The 23,418-nt window shown below is 35.8% G+C and overlaps 1 protein-coding gene across 1 annotated transcript in view; it reads left to right on the top strand.

Annotated features, from left to right (window-relative positions):
- Positions 1-23,418, top strand: part of Abcd1 (ATP binding cassette subfamily D) — a 632,582-nt gene that overhangs the window by 251,139 nt on the left and 358,025 nt on the right. The window contains exon 6 of the mRNA XM_081759525.1: positions 19,664-19,907. Within this exon, the coding sequence (XP_081615651.1) occupies positions 19,664-19,907 (244 nt within the window). The remainder of the gene's footprint in view (positions 1-19,663; positions 19,908-23,418) is intronic.

Raw genomic sequence — 23,418 nt, 5'->3', positions numbered from 1 at the left:
AAGCCCAGATTATTTCTATTTTGACAAACGGTTTGAGGCCATACTTTTTAGAAAGAGTAGGTGTGCAGCAATTTAATTCATTGGATGAGTTTATTCAAGCCTTGAATAATCTCGAAACGAATAGGTATAGGGCGAAAAATAGGAAGAAACACGAGCTTCATGCTAGACTAAATTCATCAATGAAAAAGGAGTTGCGTAAATTGGGAAAATTGCGTAAATATATGTCGTCGGATTCTGAAACATCATCAGAATCACGTAAGGCCGAATTATTCGAGTCAGATGAAGATGAAGATAATATAGTTTTGCGTCAAAATAGAAGATCGCGTAATAATATAAGATCTAGTTCGCAGGTTGCGAGAGTGACCAAACAGGACGACAATAAATTTGAAACTAGTGGATCGGAACGGAATAACAAAGAACATGACAAAATATCGCAGGCAGTGGAGAATGTCCAGAAACAACTAGAACAATTAACGTTGAAAATGGAAAATTTTGAGGATACACAAAAACAATGTGAGGAAACTAATGTGCAGATAACACAGGGAAACAATTCTGCGAAACAAAATTTTAATCAGAACAACAGAGGTTTCCATAGAGGAAATTTTCGTGGAAATTTCAGAAGAAATTCGAGAAATTATAGACAAAATAATTATCAGTCACAAAATAGTGTTGGAACATGTTCATATAGAGGCAAAGCTTTTAGGGGTAAAAATAATTTTAAAAGTAGAGGTCGAAATAATTACTATCCACAACGGTCATTTGTACCCCAGATGTATCAAATTTGGCAGTTACCAGTAGTTAATGATCCAAATTGTATGTCACAGGGAAATCTGTGCATTCAACAAATGGTACCAGTACAACAAAGCTTTCCCCAATATGTAGTTCCTACTTATCAAAATATGCAGGGTTCAAACGCAAATGCATCTCAAACGCAAGGTTTAAACTGAGTTCATCCGTGCATGACGGCGGTGCATGTTCGGAGAATAACAAAGTCCAGCCTAATAATCAAAACCGTCAACAGAAAGATAATCTATTCACATATAACGAATGACGTAAAAATGCTAGAAAATCGAAAAAGGAATTCATTCAAGTTCCTTTAAATATAGAAAATGAAATAGCTAAGTTTCCCATAGACATAATTTCCAAGACATAATTCCCATAATTATAAAATATATGGCAATTGTTCCTTTTTGCATTAATGGAAGAACTTTTCACCACAAGTTTCGTGTCTTGGAGCATTTTAAATCGAAAGTATTAATAGGAAACGATTTTTTAATATTTCACCAAGCTAACTTGTGTCTAGGAAAGAATCTTCTAACGTTAACTAGGTTTGGGTTACCACCCAAGAATGCAGAAATTGATGTAAATAAGGAGCAAACTGTGTCGAATTTCGTATTCCTTTTGGTTGAGGAAGCTCTTGCACCTAAATTTGTTGTAAAGAAGAGATCTATGCTACCAGCGAGATCTAAGGTTATCGTTCCACTAACATTAAAACAATCTAGGTCACATAAAGAAATTGTTCTTGAACCGAATCAAGAATTACCAGAAAGGTTAGGACTTTTAATTCCGAGAGCTCTTGTGTCAGATAAGTCTCCAGTTATTGAAATAATAAATCCATTAGCACATAAGGTAGTATTAAATACTAATCTTATAGTTGGTAAGGCAGAAGACGTATATATTCAACCGACAGATGTTATTACCGCATTAGAAGATGACGATTACATAAATTACGAATTTTTGGAACAAGGTCAAAGGTTATTTGATGCTTCAAAATTGAAAATAGGAGAAAAAGCTAGTCCGGAATATAAACAAAAAGTAATAGATCTATGTTGGGAATTTACCGATATTTTTACCTGGAATCCAAATAAATTAGGCCGTGCGAGAGGATATCAATAGAGGGTGCAACTAAAGCCAGAGTTACCTACCTCTCGTAAACAATATCAAATACCGAAAGCCTTGTAATCAGAAGTGCGTGAATACATGAATACTTTAATTCAGCAACGTGTTGTGGAAAGGTCTAATTCTCCTTTTAATTCGCCAGTATTATTTTTGAGAAAACATCGGGAAAGTTGATTAAAATAGCTGATATGCGACTGTTGAATTCAAAAGTGGTTCATCATTCCTTGGCTTTACCACCTATACATGATATAATTTCTTCCATGGCTGGACATGTTTGGTATGTAAATTTGGACGTCTCTTCGGCATATTTTAACATAGAATTAACACCAGATTCTCGTCCATGTTTTGCTTTTTCTCTACCGTTACTTGGGACTTTTCAGTATTGTGTTACTCCCCAAGGATTTGTAAATAGTGGTGCTGTGTACAATAGATTGTCTATGGTGTTGGCTAACCTCCATCCAGAAAACATAGCCTGTTATGTAGACGATTTGTACATTTTTGCCAACTCACAGGAACGAATTATTGAGATTTTAAGAGATCTCTTTAAACGTCTTAGAAAACCAGGACTTAGAATTTCAGTAGAAAAATCTCAATTTTTAATTCAAGAAATTTTAGTGCCCGGACACAAAGTGTCACGTTATGGCTACCAAATCTCAGATCGGCTGTTAAAAGCAATTGAAACTTATCCTGTCCCGAAATCGACGAAGAAAGTTAGATCGTTCCTCGGTTTGTGCAATTTTGTAAGGAAATTTTTACCTAATTACGCGGAAGTAGTACAAAATTTACAAAAGTTATTAAAAAAGGGCGTGAAATTTAGTTGGGACTCTACTCACCAACAGGCATTTGAGACGTTAAAGAAGAAACTTTTGGAAGCACCAATACTAGCTCCTTACCGGCCAGACAAACCTTTGTGTTTATGGACAGATGCATCCAAAATCGGAATTTCTGCAATGTGTACGCAGTGTAAGAATCAAATGTCTATACAACATGACACTATTTTGGTAATACAATTGGCTCTTCATGAATTAAAGAAGGACATGTTTGAACAATATTGTAACCATCTGTCCTCTGATGCTTGGTTATTAGCTAAACAAGCTTACGAAGCTTCAAAAGATGAAACCTTACGTACTTTTAGAGATGTGCTATCAAATAAATTAACTTTTCGAATTCTAAATTCTATTCATGCTAAAGAACTTATTGCTAATCATTCTTTACTCAAGTATAGTGTGTTTCAAAAAGACTTAGGTTTATTTTATGCTATTACGAAAACGCTTCTTTTAGAGTATAATCCCAACATTCATACGCTATCTGTTTTATTAGACATTCCATTAATTCTTCCACAAAACATAAATCCTTTATACAAAGTAACCAATTTGGGTTATTTATCACAAAATCGTATTGTTTCCTTCAAACTTCCAGAACATGTATACTTATACCAAGATTCTCTTCACTTAATAGAAAAAGATCAGTGCCATTGAATTTCTTTCTTGTTTCTTTGCTACACTAATCAAATGTCGATCTTACCTAAAGCGAAATGTTTATCAAACTTGTTGTTTCATAATTCTACAGAATTTTATGAAATGCAAACCAGGGAAACAAATGCTAAGTTTTATTTTCAAGCATACTCCTTTGGGAATAATTCTCTCCACAAATGTAAATGGTCACCTAATTAAAAGGATACACGGAAAATCAGCCTATAGCAGTGTCAACGTCAATTATGAAAATGCTTCACTTTTCGTGTACGAAGATTTTGAGTCCATAACAATAGCCGATCAAATTCTTGATTCACGACGCATTTTAAATTTAACTCACAAAATTTTAATGCCTAACATCACTTATCCTCCATTTTCTCCTCATATGGATACTTTTTCGAATAAGTTGGAATCTTTAGCGCAGCAAATAGAAAATATAACTGTAAATGCCTACACTCCGTCTACAAATTTCTAATGACCCAATGTCATTGCTATTAATAATATCTATTACAAGTGCTGTACTGTCACCTCTCATTATCATATTTTTATCTATAAAATTATTTAAAATTAATAGGGAGTTATCGAATATAAATACGAAATTACATTTACATAATGAAGAAACTTTAAATGATTTTAAGCACGTGCAAACGAATAGTGTATGAAATGTTTCCTTATACGAAAAATATTATTGCAACATGATGATAGAAACCCAGGTTATATTACTGAAGTAATCAAATAATAGTCATAACATGATTTGCAAAGCAAATCCAAAGACAGACTATTATTTTCTTTGAAAGAAAAATCCCAGTTTTGAATATCAATTTCTTGCAAAGCGAAACGAAGACATCAAACTGGACAAAAAAAAAGGTGGTACACAAAAAGGTATTCGCAAAGCGAATTTTTGGAAATGTGTATGCGCATATGAAACAAATATATATTGTGTCTTATGTAATTATAAATCTATTCATTAAACTCCCATACTAAAATTATATAGTATTTTCTTCTGTTTTCCTTTATAGGCAAATAATCATGAACTTCGCCATATTCTAAATAATTATATTCACTGTCATTTTTATCTTAATTTTCCTTATGTTAGCCATTTTTATTTACTTTCAATGCAGAAAATCTTCAGAAAATGTAATTCAACAGCCACAGCAGAAAATTTGTTCTATTCAAATCCCATCTTTACCTCAACTAGACCCTGTATATGAGGATATCTACTACGAAAATGAGCAAAATCTAAACATTCCTAATTTCTCTTCAGATAATATCTTTCTGCGCGTTCATGGTTTAAATTACATAGTTACTTATTCCAATTATACTTCAAATATTTCTCCTTAAGTCGAATTTGTGTCGTGACAATAAGACCAGCATGCATGTACTCTAAAACCCCAAGAGTTTTGTAATTACAAATCACCAACCATTGACTGTAAAGAATATATTCAAGACGGCTATGTCGACATACCATATGCTAATAAATAATCATTCTCTACATCAAGACGATATTAATTACTAAATTCCACCAATATATTTTCCATGGACACTAAAATTTCAACAAGTGCAATGGAAGAGGACACATCTTGGATTCCTGCCATATCCACTGGAAATAGGATGAACCAGAAAATACTCGTCTCAACCCCCCCCCCCAAATCTATATGTGAAAGTGAAAAGTGATAAGTGATTATGTGTGAAATAAGGTCTTATCAATAGTGAAAATGTTATATATATAATTACGTAAATAGTGTGGTGATTTTAGTGCATATTTAATTTTTAGTAAAAAGAAAAGTGAGAGTGAATTCACGAATAGTTATGGTGATGGATATAATTATAATTATCTTCATGTTACTTATATACATATATTCACAATTATTTAGTGTAGTGCAGTTGCGAACATTAGTGCAATTCACATAACATAAAATCAGTGTTTATATAAAAAAAACGAGTGAATTTTGTTTTATATAATGATATAAAGACATACTTACCAATATATCAGCGAATAAATCTTGAAAACACATAAAATTTACTTCATCACAGAACATAAACAATGTAAAACTGACATATATTCTGTTTTGCTGTGTGGAGATTGTTTTCTTTACATGTGACATTGCAAGGACGCAGGCATATTCTTGACTGTATTACTGACCTTGTAATATGCAAACGTAATCATAACGACTTCTTTTCTATGTTTGATATGATTATCTTGGACTAAGCAGTCTTTTGTAACTCATTCATTTCAGCTTGCTACAAACTGATTTTTATTTTATCAAAATGTCTTATACATATATTCAATTTATTTAGTGTTTGGTGTTACCTTGATTTTTAAATATTTATATCGACATCGGAGATGCCGAATATCCAAGCGGGGAGGAATGTAATATGACTAAAGCATTTTGGTGAAGGGCGATTAATATTTTATTGGTTTTGGCTTCAATATTTTGTAAACCTTGTTATATTAAATGCAAATAAAATTCAATCCCCAGTCTGGTGCTGTAGGTCATTCACACGTGCAAAGAAATTAAGGAAGTCTCATAATAATTTAAAACTATGTCCAGTTAAAACATTCTTTTAAATAGGAAATATAAAATTATGTTATGTAGCAATGTATCAAGGAAATAATAACACTTCCTACTTCACGTTATGAAGTAATTCTAAAAATGTGTAATGGTAAGCGGAAGAAAAGATGCTACCAAAAACTAAGAAGAAAAGGTAGGTGGTCAAAAAGAGTAGGGAACTCGATAGAGTTTTGAAGTGACCATCTGACCAAAAGGATCGACATCTCAAAAATTTTCAATCGTCAGAGTTTGGGTGAGTACAATGTTGGTTACTATTTGATATTACACTTATTATTCGACCTTGTCACCAAATTCGTTTAATTCATATCCTATCTTCAAAATTCATTATGACAGTTATTATAAATTTTAACGTAAGGCCACAGCACCAGATTTGGGTAATTATCTGATCTGATATCTCTACTTTTATTTCTACAATCAAAACCATCCATCCTAACTAATCGTTTGCTCTACCTAAATTTAATGGTTAAGTTTATTATGAGAAAACTCTTCAAATTGCCCCCATGCTATTATGGTTATTAATACATTGAGTTATGTGTGGATAAAAATTGTGTATGTCAACGTCCGGATTTCGGTCCAATATGTTGGCATATGTTAGTACAGTCACCAGAAGTTTTCCTTAAATTTTAAATCCTCTCCCTGCTTGTATCCCCCTTTCGTATATGCATTCTATCATCACACCACTTTCACAACCAGCGCTGCGAGCGCTATGGGCACAGAAGGGAAGATCGGGGACAGCAGAGCGGAAGACCTGCGGTCTCCCGACGTTCAAAACAAAATTTAAATGTGCAGTTTTAGCTGTTTTCACAAACTTCAAGTAATGTGACGCTTTAAACAGAATCAAATAATAAGCTTTTGCAATGGAAAACTGAAGGATCTAGCTCATATTCGTTTGTTTAATATATAACTTATTCCCTCAATCAGTTATTTGCATTTCCTTTTATCTTACTTTCTTACAATAAAAATAAAATGATGGAACAACCAAAATTACGGCTTTCCGAGATCGACCGTAGGAGATGAGAGATTTAGAACCTTTCCCCAAAGACTCTTAGATTAACGCTCGATAAAATTGTATTTCAACGTATTTTGAAGTATTTTTATTTAATACGTATAATCTCCGATTTTTGTTTCTGGTACGGTTTTCCTGCCCAAATAACCTGAATATTTGTAGGAAATACGAATACCTTATGACATTGCTACAGTGGTAAAATCTTACCTGCTGTATTATGAGAAATTGAAGGCAAGTTTGGAACTAGTTTTCCTACTTCAACATTTCCTTACAACATTGAAAATATATGAGGTGGGTCGCGACGTGTGAAATTTTACTTTGGGGTTCGTAGGGAAATGACTTTTTGCTTTAATCTTCGCAGAAATTGACAAAAAGGCAACGTAAGAAGATACTGTAAATCAACAGGGGATAAAGTATAATCATTCCGAAATAAAATAAATAAATAAAAATAAAAAATAAAAAAAATTCTAAGTAGAATACGTTTCACTAGAGGTTCTGCTTCTTTGAAGATGAACATTCGATGTTCTTAAATCATACGTTGAATTCAAAGAACAAAAATAAATATATTTGAAGAAATGGAAATAAAAGTAGAAAAGAAACACCAATTAAAACATTAAACATTCTTTACTGCTTAGGAAACTGTTCATTTTGTAGGAATACGCTTCACATTTTCTCCAAGTATTGACAGCAACGAAGGTAAATTATTTGTATGATCAAATGATTTCCCACGACAAGGCAAGAGAATTGTCCAATACTTTACGGTTTATGTGTACTGTTGATAGGTGAACAGAATAGCGAGGGGTTTAAGGCATAACGCTTATAATCTCACGGACGTAGATTCGAGTCCCCATTAAGGTAGAAATTTTAGTTTTCTTTATATAATGAAGCAGTTTTCTGCGACTTACAAAATGGAAGGTAGAGTATCGGAGGTGATAGAATACTAGGTAAAACGAAACACATGGATGTTTCATGACATCAGTCTTGAATCAAACTAGTCCTTATAAACAACACTTTCCATTGCATGGTGTGAGCATTAGTAATACATTCGATTCAAGCGGAGTGTGGGCAATTACCGTTATTTAAAAAAAAAGTATATTTTCTTTACGCTCTTAGGAACATCATTTTGCAGGTTAGAACATATTTCTTAATTTCTTCATATAAACTGTATACTAAATTATGTTATCTTTCGCTGCTGGTGTTCAGAGAATTAAGAGAAAAAATACTTCCGTTTCCATCTTACTGGCAACATTTCTGTGATTGTAAGTGAATTCTACACTTTGAACTAAACTTCGAAGTGTACAATTGCAGAAATGTTGCCACTGAGATGGAAACTGAAGTACTTTTACTTCTACACTTCGAATACTTTAAACTACATTCAGTGTTCGAAATGCAATATATGTCAGGAATTCACTACTTGTTGACTTAAGTGTTATCGACGATTACTGATGTTTAAAGTTTTCCCAAGACAAACTTACCTAATTTAATAGTGTCGCCACGAGATGAGATGAGCTTATAGACTCTCTCCTCTGGTTTCTTACAAACGCGTCTCGTCTCGCAATTTCCGCTCGATATCGAGACGTTACGCGAGAAATATCTTGTCTCGTGACAGCACTAGTGATCCCACAAGACGAGACGAGACAGTATAAAATCTCGCTTCCTCTCGTTTTGTGAAAATGCTGTCTCGTCCCGAAAATTATATTACTGTATCATCTCGAAGTATCATAACTAATTAAATGGCTTATACAGCTTTCATTTCAATAAATGTTTAGAGAAAATTAAACGTTTAATACGCAAGTCTGTTGTGAAACAAGTAGATACAGGGGAAAGTACCATAATGAATTTAATTAGGTAGTGATGCCACGAGACGAGACAATAATATGATTTTGATGACGATAAGTAATGTGAAAATTAATTATAAAATTCCCTAAGTTACTGCTTTTAAAAATTATAATTTAGTCGAAAGCATTCTTTAAGCACCAGTGAGTATACAAAAATTATTCCGAAATATATGCAAACAAAGCAATTTCTCTTACTTTGATATTATGCTGAGTTTTAAACATATGTTGTAGTTTATTTTTTTCTAAGATACAGGAAACAAAATAAACAATTATAATAGTAGAAAAATTTCTGGCTGCAGGGCTTGAACCGCCTTCAACCATATTTATTGATTGATTTTATGCTCTCGCGCTTGCCTGATACGTCTGTTCGACTACAAAACATGGTTTCCATTATGATAATGGTCGAACTCATCCCTGTTGATAAATAATTTCTACAGTTTGCTTTATTTATATGGAGTCTGGAGATATGAAACATGTTAGAAATGTTTTATTAAATATTTGACAGAAATATTTCATTGATTCATTTCCACAAACAAAATATGTAACCAAATATTTCTAAAATTTCTTATATCCATGCAGATATAAGAAATACAGATATAACATGCAAATTCCATATAAATAAAGAAAACAATGGAAATTATCTATAAAAATAAAGATGATCAGAAAAATGGAAACACCTGAACGAAATTGCAACTTACCAGATTAATATGTTGTCGGGCCACCTTTCGCCTTCAGAACAGCCTTGATGCGACGTGGGATGGAGGCATAGAGGTCGTGAATGGTAGCAAGTGGAATTTTACACCATTCCTCGTGCAGGGCATCGGCCAGTTCTGTGAGAGAGGATGGAGGTGGAAATCGTCGCCAGAGTCGTGTTTCCAAGACGGACCACAGATGTTCAATTATGTTGAGATCTGGGGATTGGGCGGGCCAGGGGCAGGGTTTGAAAAAACCCGTTTTTTTTTTTAAAAAAAAAAGCCCAACCCACCTGGACCCATGTGGGTTTTTTCGGGTATTTTCGGGTTTAATTGGGTTTTTTCGAAATATTTCAATGTTTTTGGGATAAAAATGTTAAAATGTGATTTATATTTCAAGATTATCATAGTCACAACTTGTCACAATTGTCACAACAATTTTCTATTCACTGCAGTTTTGAAAAAAAAAGGCCGCCGTTTTGAAATTTTACGTTGGATTGCTGCCAAAGTATATACAGTTAATTTAGAGTGTCTCGTGCTTCTACTCTGAACATGTCAACTTAAAAGATAAAAAAAATGCACTTTGTACCGTAGATATCCGTTATTTTGAAAAAAGAATGACCGCCTTTTACGTTGGTATGGCCGAAATTTTACGTCATGGCCGCCATGGCCGAAATTTTACGTTGGTATGCCGCCAACAGGAAATTTAGTGTGTCTCGTGCTTGTACCCTGAAAATTTAAACTTAAAAGACCGAAAGTGATACCCTGGAGTATGTGTGGTACCGGCAGACGAACTAAAAAATGTAGATCGAATCACCCCAGGAACCTCAGTGACGTTTGCCAAATATGAACACCAAATACATTAATATAAAACAAAGATATATAATTCGTATTTTATAAAATAAATGTTTCAAAATGTCTTATACGACATGAATATTTTCGAGAGTAAAATAAATAGTTTTATTGTTGGAGTCATGGGCGGCGATTAGGGGGCAGTTCCCCCCACTTTTTTGAAATTACCCATTAATGTATATAGTTTCATTTGGAAATATAAAATTTTGTATGTATATACATATTCATAGAATAAAACTGATGCCATAAAATATTTGTCGTTCCATGAGTACGTATTGGTTATCTTCCCGTGGAATTAAGAAAGCTACAGGAATTGCGTTTGAACTGCCACTAAAAATGGCCCAAAAATTAACCTACTGGAGAGCCACAATTCGAGCGTATTTTCATTTCTTACGAGGGCTCGATATGTTAGTCAGCCGCTCTGGAACAAATTGAGATAAATTTTCGCAAAAAAAGAAGTTCTTTACAAGTTATTCTTTAATTGCACATAATCACAGTTCCTAAAATGTATTTTCTTCTTTCTAAAAATAAGGAATATTTTGATTTGATTTTTTTTTCAGTTTAACATCCTGTCCAGTAGCGAAGTTATATGAGACGTGGACTTAATGATCAACGTGAGTCCGAACCACGTGACCTCTCCCCGAGAATCGAGCCCGGGTCTCCCACATCAAAGGCGCGTACGCTAACCGCTTAGCTACGAAGGAGCTCAGTAAGGAATATTAATTCTGCAGTGTAATATACGAGTTTAGGTTTATTGGTGTACATATACAGTTTTGTATATACAATTAAATTTAGTGAATTCAGCTTGCTTCTAGGTTTTAGGATTATTTTGTATAACTGAAATGTGGAGTGACTCTAAATATTGCTGAGTTTTGATATATTCCAAGAAAGTGAAAACTATACTTAATGGCAGCGAACATGTTTCGGGAAGCTGCAAAAGTATTTCTTTAAATGTCGTAGCATATGCTTGTAGTATTCACTGTCATTCTAAGAGTAATAACACATATAATAGCGTGTGTGGAATTAAAAATATAAGTTGTTCATTAATTTCCAGTTTTAATATAACTTTTGCAAAACAAGCCTCATTATTCATTACTATGAATATTTGATTAATATTATCTTTTCTGTTTATTTGTTTTGTAAATTTGTTATTAAATAGGACCCTAATCTGATCACACAATTTTCCAGACAGATATTCATGAGCAAGGAATCAAATCTCTTCATACTAGCCCTTTGTGGTACAAAGGGCTAGTATCTACTTGCGTTGCTCTTGTCAATTTACTTAATAAATATGAAACATGATATACGGTATTTTAACTGAAAAAGACAGTATCCTAATAGTTATACAACATTTCGTCAAACAGTGTTACAAGCAATCAGGAAAACTAACATTGATATCAAATATTCAGATCATGTTTTGCCCCCCCCCCCCCACCCACCCACACACACAAACTTTTAACGTCCAACCGCCACCACTGGTTGGAGTTCACTTCCGATACTTTGTGCGTTCAATTACGGGAATTTCCCGAGCACTTGTTGCAAGACGGCTCTTTCCAGAAAATTAATTTAAAATAATTAACAGAGACATAATTCATATTTTATAAAGTAAATATTTCAAAATGTCTTAAATGAAATTCAATATCTTCCAGCCTAAAATAAATAGTGTTATTGTTGAATTGTTCAGTTGCGACGCTTTGTGCGTTGAATTGCGGGAATTTCCCGAGCACTTCTTTCGCGACTTTTTTTTTTTCTCTCGAAAATGCAGCTTTTTCTTGGTGACATCGAAACTTCCACTAGTAAGGAAGTTTGAATTCAGCATTTGAAATAGTAAGTTACGTAATCTTCGAAAGTCCGAGCATTAAGCTCATTAAATTTGACAAGAATTTTTACCCTATTGCAGGTGTTGATTCTGCAGAATGCTTATTTGAAGAGTAGCAACAAGGTGACCAGACGTCCCTTATTTTCAACCATTTCTTCTGACTCTCAAACGGGACGCCTAAATGTCCCGTTTTTAAGCAAACATGACCCAGGTGTCCCGTAATTATTCATTCATTTATTTCGTCTTTTTAGTCATACATATTGCACGATTACGTGCGTATGAATAAGACTCGTCAAGGGTACAAATATATAAAATACGTAGTAATGACAAATACATACCCATTGAATTAAACTACTATGCTACATCTACGATATAAAAGCAGTACATAACAATATATATTTCCAAAACTGTCAATAGACAATTGAATTAAACTACTATGCTACCCAAAACTATCAATAGACAAATTCACTTACATATCTAAAAATTCGTTTACAGAATAAAAACAGTGCTGCAACAGATAAGTTTTCATTAACCTCTTGAACTCTCCTTTTTGTTCTGTCCTTCGAATATTCTGAGGAAGTTTATTGTACAATATAGTACCCATAAACATTGGATTCCTTTCGTATAACTTAGTGAAGTGCTGTTTGCTGGGGATTTTATCCTTACGCCTGGTATCATATTTATGTGTTGATGGTGTGTTAAATAAGTCAATGTTGTTTTTGACAAAGAGCAGCAGTCGAAATATGTACAGAGAGGGTAACGGCAAAATTTTAAATTCCTTAAATATTGGCCTACATGGGTCGTTTATTTTGGCCCCTGCTATAGTTCTTAAAAGCCTTTCTTGAATTACAAACAGCATATTACCTTTTCGAGAATTTCCCCAGAAGATTATGCCATATGTAAGTAAAGACTGAAAGAGCCCGAAATATAAATTACGAATCGTGTCGAGTTGTAAAACATGTTTAATTGATTTTAATGCATAGAGCATTTTATTGAGTTTTTGGGCCAGTGAAAATATGTGTTTCCCAGGAGAGGTTGTGATTTAGCCAGAGTCCCAAAAATTTGGTTGAGTTTGAGTATATGATTTTGTAATTATTTAGCATTATATCAATTTCTACGCACTGTTTATTTTGAATGTGATGGAAATTTAGAGCTGTAGATTTGTCTGTTTTTTTTTTTTTTTTTTTTTTTTTTTTTTTTTTTTTTTTTTTTTTTTTGGCAAACCAGTTTTCTAAACTACGAGTTGTCTCGTCAATTTTATCGCAGACAATATCATAGTTTGTACCTGTTATTGTTAGGCTTGTGTCATCTGCGTACATAGTTGTATTTGCTAATGATACGTCATGTAGCAAATCATTCACGTATAACAAAAATAATATGGGTCCTAGTATCGAACCCTGAGGGACGCCGGTAGAGATGCTTCTAAATTGAGATTTATAAGTTACTGATTCAGCTGTGTCTGGCATAAAAGATATTTCAACAGCTTGAGTGCGATTTTGAAAATAAGATTTAATCCATGAGTTAACGACTCCTCTTAGACCGTAACTGTTAAGTTTTTGGATAAGAATGTTATGAGGGACAGAATCAAAAGCTTTGGATAAATCTAGAAACAATTCTACGTATTTTTTGCCTTTGTCCAGGGCCTCCGTATGGTTAATGCTAATTCTACACTCTTCCGTACCAACACACAATGGGAAGCTTCAGCCGTGTTTAGAACTTCTGAATGTTCAAATGAGAATTGAGTGTTGTGTGGTTCAAGTGGGAATTGAGTGGGAATTCTGAGTGTTGAAGTAGTTAAAGTGTAGTTGGGTAGTACTTAAGTTAGAAACGCTGTGTTATCATTCTTACTTGTGTATTTTGTAAATTGAAAACACTGCTGAGTCCCAAAATGCAATGTGGAAGTCCCCCCCGTCGCCAATTCCTATGCGTCCCGTTTTTGAAAGTAAAAGTTCTGGTCACCTTGAGAAACAACAAATAACTAAACTGTTGTTGTTGGAAAACCAAATTTTACTGAATAATACTTGTGTTACCATCAAAGGTAATAAAACAATAATACTAATAGTTTTACTAATGGACTACATATTTACTGGTAGTACCAGCACCCGTGGCCTTAAACCCGATTAGGAATAACGTCCCTCGGCATGGCCGAGTCAGCGAGCATACTTTTCACGGATAGTATTTTCTAAAATATAAAATTGCATATCTTACTTTAAACAGACTATAAGCATAATCTATACATTAATTTGTTCTATAATTACCTCAAGCTAAGGTTTTCTTTTAAATTATTTTTTTAATTTATTCAGTGCATTCAGAAGTTTATAAAAGTCTTATGTTGTTGTATACCTTAACGTGAAAGCATCTAATTCGCCCAGGAAAGTCAAAAATCTGATAAAAATAACTTTCAATGTAATCACCTTCGTTGTACCAACAATATACTAACAAAAAGCTCAAAAACCCAAGTGGGTTTTAAGGTGTTTTTTTTCAGGTGGGTCCAACCCGGGTTTTTTCGGGCTGGGCCCACTTGGGCAAACCCTGCCAGGGGAGGTGTTGAACTTCACCCCGATGTTCCTCAAACTACGCTTCAACAACGCCAGCTGTGAATGGGTGCATTATCATCCTGGAAGATTGCGTCATTGTCCGGGAACAACATCCGGACCATAGGATGCAAGTGGTCTCCTAAAATTGTGACATAATCGTTGGCAGGGATTCGTCCGCTAAGTGTGACTAAAGGATCCAATGAAAACCATGATATGGCGGCCCACAGCATCACCGAGCCGCCGCCATGTTTCACAATTGGGCGGAAACACTGCAGATCATAAGCTTCTTTGGGCGTTCTCCACACATAAACACGGTCGGTGGTTGGGAATAGGGTGAAGGATGACTCATCCGACCATATCACACGTTTCCAGTCCTCAATGGTCCAAGTTGCATGGTCGCGGCACCATTTGCGGCGTGCGAAAGCGTTATGATCCCTGATGAGCGGTTTGGCCCGTGCAACACGACCCCGTAACTTCATTCATGTAATTCGCGGCGGATTTTGTCGAAGCAGGGTGGGGGAGGTTCTGATTGAGTTCCTCTGTCACTTGCTCCGCAGTGGCACGACGGTTCTGCGTGACAATGAGCTTTAATACACGGCGTGACCTGTCACTCATGTTTTTCTTCCGCCGACTGTTCCGCTTCCCCGATGTGGTTTTCCCGTGTGTTGTGGAGGCCGTCATCACCTTCGACACTGTCCCACGCGACACACCTAACACAGTAGCCACTGCCGTCACACCCACTCCATATTACCGCGCACCAACAATTTGCCCTCTTTGAAAATCTGAGAGGTCTCCCATTTTACACTACCTCCGTCTGCTGCAGCCTCTGGACACTGCTGTTCCACTGCGCCTGACGTAGTATGGTGACCGACCTAACACACCACCACCAGCGGTCCGGCGCTGCGGGCGCCACGACACCACTGCCAACCCATACATCTGACGTATTGCCAACTACAGGTGTTTCCATTTTTCTGATCACCATCTGCAAAATAAACAATTACCAGTATAATAGTAGAAAAATTTCTGCCTGCGGGGCTTGAACCGCCTTCAACCATATTTATTGATTGATTTTATGCTCTCGCGCTTGCCTGATACGTCTGTTCGACTACAAAACATGGTTTTCATTATGATCATGGTCGAATTCATCCCTGTTGATAAATAATTTCTACAGTTTGCTTTATTTATATGGAGTCTGGAGATATGAAACGTGTTAGAAATGTTTTATTAAATATTTGACAAGTATTTCATTGATTCATTTCCACAAACAAAACATTTAACCAAATATTTCTAAAATTTCTTTTATCCATGCAGATATAAGAAATACAGATATAACATGCAAATTCCATATAAATAAAGAAAACAATGGAAATTATCTATCAAAAGGAACGAAGTGGAACACTATCATAATGAAATTCATGTCTTGTAGTAGAACAGACATATAGAGCCTTATACAGAGTCGTTTTGACGTATGATTAGCGGCATACTAAATGTCTGACTACTGCAGGGAAGATATGTTGGTCGAACTCTTTAGTGTGGCGCTAATCACGCGTCGAAACGACTCTGTATAAAACCCATAATGTGCAAGAAATCAGTAGCGCACTTGGTTAGCGCGCGAATGTAAAATCAAGAAACGAATGTGTGTGAAGGCGTTTCAAGCCCAGTCCGCAGAACTTTTCTTTTTCTATTCTAATAGTTTACTTTTTGTTTTTGTATGTGAGAAAAAATTCTACATATGGTTAAAACTCAAGCATGATGTCACAGTAAGAAAAATGCCATTCTTGTACTTGTATTACTATTGTTTATTTTGTTCGCAAAGGTTTCGCAATTATTTTCCGTATACTTATTCGTGCATAAAGGATGCTTTCCAGTAAATTATATTTCTTAAAAGCAGTAATTTAGGGAATTTTTACTTTGATAATGTGATGAGTTTTAAACATATGTAGTATAACAGTAACAAGAAAAGTTCTGTCGCTTTTCGTCGAGGTCTATGTTCAATTCATCCCTCAAACTGTGAGTTCAATGCGAATGAAGTTAAGGCAAAGGTCAGTTTATGGTGTGGGTATATCTGGTTGTGGCAGTTCAGTTAAACCGTGAACTTCCGTAAGGACAGAGTAAACATGGGATCTCCACAGAGTATCATAAGGACGTGTATACTGTACAGGATGCGTTCACAAAGTTTCAAGTCTGAGTGTTACCTGAGTAGAGGCACGCGCGCATACCCGTTCCACCGACAGGGTACGGTAGTAGGGGGTATCAACTAACCTACCGCACCAGCGTCAGTTTCCTCCGAGACGCGGGAGTAAGTAGATCACTAGTGGCGTGACTGCATGTCAGTGATTCCTGACGAAACCTGAATGAATGGAAAATGCCGCTGCATTTGGAGCAGCGTTATGCTGTAAAGTTCTGTGTGAAAATGAACAATACAAATACAGAGACTTTTCGTATGATTCAAGACGCCATGTCACGTGCAATGGTTTTCATGTGGCACAAGAGGTTCAAAGAGGGCCGCGAGGATATTGAAGACGATGACCACTCTGAAAGACATTCAACAAGCCTAATTAAGGAAAATCTAGTGAAAGTGCGTGAACTCTTAAACGCTGATCGTCGTCTTAGTTTTAGATTAATTGCCGATGAACTGGGATTGGGTCCGACTACGGTGTCCAAGCTAGTGACAGAAGATTTGAAGATGAGAAAAGTATGCGCCAAACTTGTTTCCAAACTTTTGACGGATGAACAGAAGGCACGGTGCCTGGCTGTTTGTGAAGAAAGGCTTGAACGTTTGCCAAACGATTCCCATTTTTTGGACACATTCCAGTGGTCCAGGCGGCTTCGACGAGGTCCCTTCACAGCCGTGCGCGCGAAGACTTTCAGGGAGCCTATGAACAATGGAAAACATGCTGGCAGCGGTGTGTTGATGCCCAAGGGTCATGTTTCGAAGACTTTTAGTTCGCTGTACAAAAGTGTGTAATACATTCGTTATTCTGAGACCAGTCTTAAAACTTTGTGAACGCACACTGTACGAGTTCAAACTGGGGTCAAACGCCGCTGCAGTGGGGCGGAAGATATGCCAAGCCTTTGTTTAGAGTGTCGTGACTACGCGGACAGTGCAGCGGTGGTTTAACAAGTTTAAGGACGGTAACAAAACACTAGAGGACGCATCATGTACCGGAAGACCAACGCGTGTACAAAATGAAGATCTTCAGACAGCAATTGAGGCGAACAGTGGCTAGACATGCGAGGAACTGGAACTACAATTCAGTGTGAATGGAGACACCATTAGGCAGTACCTCCATCAACTTTGGAAGCACTACAAGTTGAGCCGGTGGGTCCCACATGATTTGACTTCGGGCCAGAAGGCAACGCAAGCAGACACCTGTGTTTCTTTGCTGTATCGTCTGAAGAAAGAGCCTATAGAGGGTGTTGACATGTAATGAGAAGTGGGTCCACACGAAGCTCCACGGCACCGTCATCATTGGTTAGAATCCCATGAACCGGTTTCAAAACAGGCGAAACCAGCATTGCACCAGAAGAAGATTCTCCTGTATGTTTGGTGGACTGCTCGCGGCATCGTGCATTAGAAACTGCAACCAGCTGGTCAGAGCATCAGTGCAGCTGTGCACGGTCAGCAGTTGAGCCGTGTTAAAGAAAAACTCAAAACTGTGGATCCAGAACTTCTGAATCGCAAAGGGGTCCTCCTATTACAGGACAACGCTAAACCCCACATGGCTAGCATGACCCGGGACACCATTCTACGCCTTGGATGGGAAACACTTGCATCCGTCATACTGCTGGGACATTGCACCGTCCGATTTTCACCTGTTCTATTCCTTGGACAATCACCTTAGAGGACACCAGTTCAAATCGCTAGTAGAAGTGCAAAATGCACTTGATACCTTCGCTTCACGGCCCATCAAGTTCAGCCGCGATGGAATCTATGGTCTTCCAGGACGTTCGCAGAAGGTCGTCGAAGCTGATGGGGACTATTTTTGATCTCCCAGGTACGTCTTGATATTGATAACATATTGATGTTATAACATAGGTAACATATTGATGTTCTAAGGTGGTGGGTGAAATAACGACAGAACTTTCTTAGTTACCTTTATAGTTTATTTTTTCTTCATATCCAAGAAAAACAATTATGATAGTAAAAGAAACGTTCTGTAGACGAAGCTTCAACCGCCTTCACTCACATTTGTTAATTGAATTCACTTTCTCGCGGTAGCCAACTGTGCTACCGACTTCTTACACATTATACGTCTGTTCTACTACAAGACATGAATTTCATTATAATCGTGTTCCATTTCGTCCCTCTTGATAGACAATTTCGACTGTGTTCTTTATTTATATGGAGTCTGCATGTTACATCTGAATTTCTTATGTCCGCGTGGATATAAGAAATGTTAGAAATATTTGATTAAATGTTTTGTATGTGGATATGAATCCAGTGACTTAGAGGTCTCAGTTCTACGTTGAACTATAGAATTTCTTCCCGGTGTAGAAAAGTAACCTTTTCAACAGAGTTGGTAATTTTCGTGTTTTTCGGCTAAATTAAGTTATTTTCTTGTAATTTCTTTATTTTAAAATAATATTGAACACAAACATTGAAAACATGTTTGTCATTAATTTTCCTTGCTGTGGAAACCTTCTGAAATTGTGAACATATAAAGGAAACTGAGATATTTTCAAAAAAACGTCAAATTAAAGAGAGGCCTCATTTGTTTTGCTGACACTCGTACATAATTTCAGCGCTCTTTATGTATTAGTGTAAATGTTACACAGGTATATGAAGATAAATGGACTATATATATATATATATATATATATATATATAGAGAGAGAGAGAGAGAGAGAGAGAGAGAGAGAGAGAGAGAGAGAATGTAAAAATAAAATAAACTTGACAATTATACATTCGTTGATGACTGTAACTTGTATTCCTGTAACTGACTATATGTACCTAAATTAATTTTTTTTCTAGGTGTCGTTAAGGAGACACTAAATGGGACTATTTCAGTCAAAGACGTGCCGATTGTAACTCCTAACTGTGACGTAGTAGTGCCAAAGCTAACATTACATGTTACTCCAGGAATGCACCTGCTCATTACAGGTCCAAACGGATGTGGAAAAAGTTCGCTTTTCCGTATACTAAGTGGATTGTGGCCAGTGTATGGTGGGGAACTACAAAAGCCTCCAAACAGCAGTATGTTCTATATTCCACAAAGGTAATCGATGTTTTGCAATTTTCTAACCGTTCACTAGGAAGAAGCATACATCGCTAGCTGTTAACATAAATTCTGAGGAAGAAAAAATTATATTGTTTTAAATATTCAAAAACAAGATTATTCCATTTGTCAAACAGATTATTATTATTATTTGGAAGCATATTTAATATAATCAACACAGTGCGTGAAGTTCTTTTAATTGTCCAGTGCTTTTGTATTGAATTAAATCTGAAAAGGAGTTATTTAAAATGAGTCCTTGTTTTAAATCATAATTAAATGAATTACAGTTATTGAGAAGTCGTATTAATATACTTGTTTTCTTGTGCAGAGAATCTTAAATTATGACAAATATAGTTTTCAAGAGTACATTGCAGTACAGTACAGTACAGTGCAGTGCAGTGTCTAATACAGTAATATATTAGACATGGCTTAATATGAGTAAACAAATTTTGTTGATAATACGAAAGTTGTATTTGTCGTTATATAAGTATATTTTATTGTGTAATTAAGAAAAATGGTATGGACAATCTGACCAAATCTGACCGAAGGTTGTAATTTAAAGACATCATCGTATAGAACTAATTTTCACTATACCACATACAAAAGATGTCAGAAAAAAATGTTCCTTCGTTATGGAGGTACAACTCTTCAAACAATGCAAAAATGAGCTGCTTACGTCACGGCAACAAAAACAGGCGTTTTGGCGTGACGTCATATTTCGGTATCCGTCTGTGAGTAGCATTCGAAGCTTCAGAGAACCTTTTCATATTGCAGTTTCTTACTATAACCTATAAATAAATTTAGTGGAATAGTGAAAGGAAAAATGGCAAAATAAGTAAAACACTTACTGTATATAAACGTAGCTTGTTAATAAGACATACTGTTGTAGTGTAAAATACATTAAAGGTTATTTGTAACATTCTATCGTTACAAATATATTAGAGATCGTACATTTAAGAAGGATTATTTTATTATTATCTTACGCCAAAAACATTAGGAATCTAAGTACTATATCAGTTTAAATTAGTCACGTACAGATTAAGAATATTTAAAGCACCATACTATAGCTTTTCTTTATTTTGAATATTTGTCCTGAATCTCCATTGTATTATACTACGGCTACAAATAAGCACTTTCTGAACCAAAAAGCTCTTAATATCTTTTTAAAAAACCGTATCCTATTACATCCTTACTTTTTTCTATTATTTACTGTACCTATCAACAATTGGTCACCCCACACTATTGCTACAACTGTTCTTATCTTAATGCTATAACAATGGTATTAAATAGCGCTTTTTTACTATGTTTCTAAAAAGGAAATGCTTTCGTGGTCACCACAGTGGTTTGAAGCTGAAAAATGCTGTGGTGAATAAAGGCAAACAGATGGGTAGCGTGCCGAAAGATCATGATAAACAAAAGAAGAGCTCGAAATTTTTCTTGTGACCTAAGCGCCAGACTCAAAAATAAGCACTATAGTAATACAATTTTATACATGGACCTATATAATTTTATTTCGATTTAATTATTTTAGGCGCCAGACTCGTATTTTCAATCGCCTTGACTATCTGGCCCCGGGATTTTTCGAGCCTGAGTCGAGACCAATATTGACAGAAATTCATTGTATATAACATGTGGTAACAAAACTTCAACTTTTTCTTTTCAATAACCTCACACAAAATAGTGTTCTGAGCATGTGAACATAAATTTATATATATTCTTTCTCTCCTTTGTTCTGAAGTGATTAGGTATTTTGTATATGCTACTACATTTGCAAAAGATTACATCGTGAGACTATTGCGGTTTTTGTTTTCCTAGGTCCACAAAGGAAAAAAAATGCTAAAAACAAACATTTGAGGAACTTTTTAGTTTAGTCCGTGTAGAGTGATTTCTCTTATATTGCTTCACTCAATGAAACAGAATATTGTTTTTATTACTCGTCATAACATTTCACAAACATTCATTATAAGAGGGCACGGTGGATCAATAGTGGAGCGCTTACCTCTAGTGTGAGCGATCCGTGGTTCGAACCCAGGCCATATGAGTTCGTGGTGAACGACATCGTATCTGTGGATTTTATCGCGATTCTAATGTTTTCACCCACATGATCATTCCACCGAGGCTTCTATAAGAATCATTCATTCTCATAATCATTCGTCTTCTTTTGCCTGCAGGGCATATTCGTAAATTTCGTTTTATTTTGTTCAGTAATAAGCCAATTGTAACTAGTTCGTTATTATTACTGTGTTACCGTTTCTGTTTATTTGTTGGTTTAAATGTTCACTCATGTGCTCAAAACACTTCAGTCAATCTGTAAATGTTGACTATATATATATATATATATATATATATATATATATATATATATATAATATTTTTCTGACCAGAGTATGCATTTCTTTATTATTACAAATATATTTCTTTATTAAAAATAAATTATTTCGTAACAGTTTCTATAACGTAACGTTATCTTCCTCAGACGTTAATATGTATGTTCATATTAATGTAGGTAATAATGACATCATAATATTAAATTGTTGATACGAGGGTCACTACGAAAGGTTTGAGATGTTAAATAACTTACATACTTAAAATCAATTTAACACTTACATTTTCTCAAAGTATTCATCATTACACTGTACACACTTTTGCATCCTCGAAAACTACTTTTGGAAGCAGTGTTGCCAGTTTTTTTCTTCAAGTGTAAAAAGTTTATTCTCGTAAGCTACTACAGCTTCTTCAGGGCTGCAAAATCTCTTCCCACGCATGCGATCTTTGATCCTGGGGAACAGAAAAAAATCACACGGGGCCAGGTCAGGGCTTTACGGCGGATGAGTCATAAGTTTGACCTCCGTAGATTCTAAAAACTGAATTGTGATGTTGGCCGTGTGTGCGGACGCGTTATCATGATGAAGCAGGATCCCACGTAATCCAATTCTTGGACGCCGTTCCCGAAGCTTCTGGAACACTTTTGTTAGGAAAACACTGGTGTGCCACTGAGCACTAACAGTCCTTTGTTGTTCAAGTGAAACAGTTGCAACATGACCAGATTTGGAGAAGAAAGTTGCGACCATCTTCTTCCCCACACTTCGCAGTAGCTTCACTTTCGTGGGTGGATTTTCGTCTGGAAAGATCCAAACTGTAGACTGGCGTTTATTTTCAGGGTCAAATTGATATATCCAAGTCTCATCACCAGCAACAATGTCAGGGACGCGTCGAGAATTTTCTCCGTCAAATCTTGCTAGCATTTCTTTACACCATTCCACACGCATGCGCTTCTGCTGTTCAGTCAAAGTGTGAGGCACCCAATGAGATGAAACCTTCCTGAGCCGAAGATGATCATGAAGAATTTTTGTTACTGCTGGCGATCCAATGTTCACTGTAGATTCAATGTCCTTGAAAGTTGTTCGAGGATTTTCTCGAATCATTTGTTCCACAGCGGCAATGTTTTCATCTGACACAGTTGTTGCCGGACGTCCAGCTCTCTCTTTATCTTTAAGCGATGTCGGCCCCT

The sequence above is a fragment of the Thermobia domestica genome, chromosome 5 (assembly GCF_964235325.1).
Source record: "Thermobia domestica chromosome 5, izTheDome1.hap1.1, whole genome shotgun sequence".
NCBI classification, from domain to species: Eukaryota; Metazoa; Arthropoda; class Insecta; order Zygentoma; family Lepismatidae; genus Thermobia; species Thermobia domestica.
Note: the sequence above shows the minus strand (reverse complement) of the source record. Positions and strands in the feature narration are given on the sequence as shown.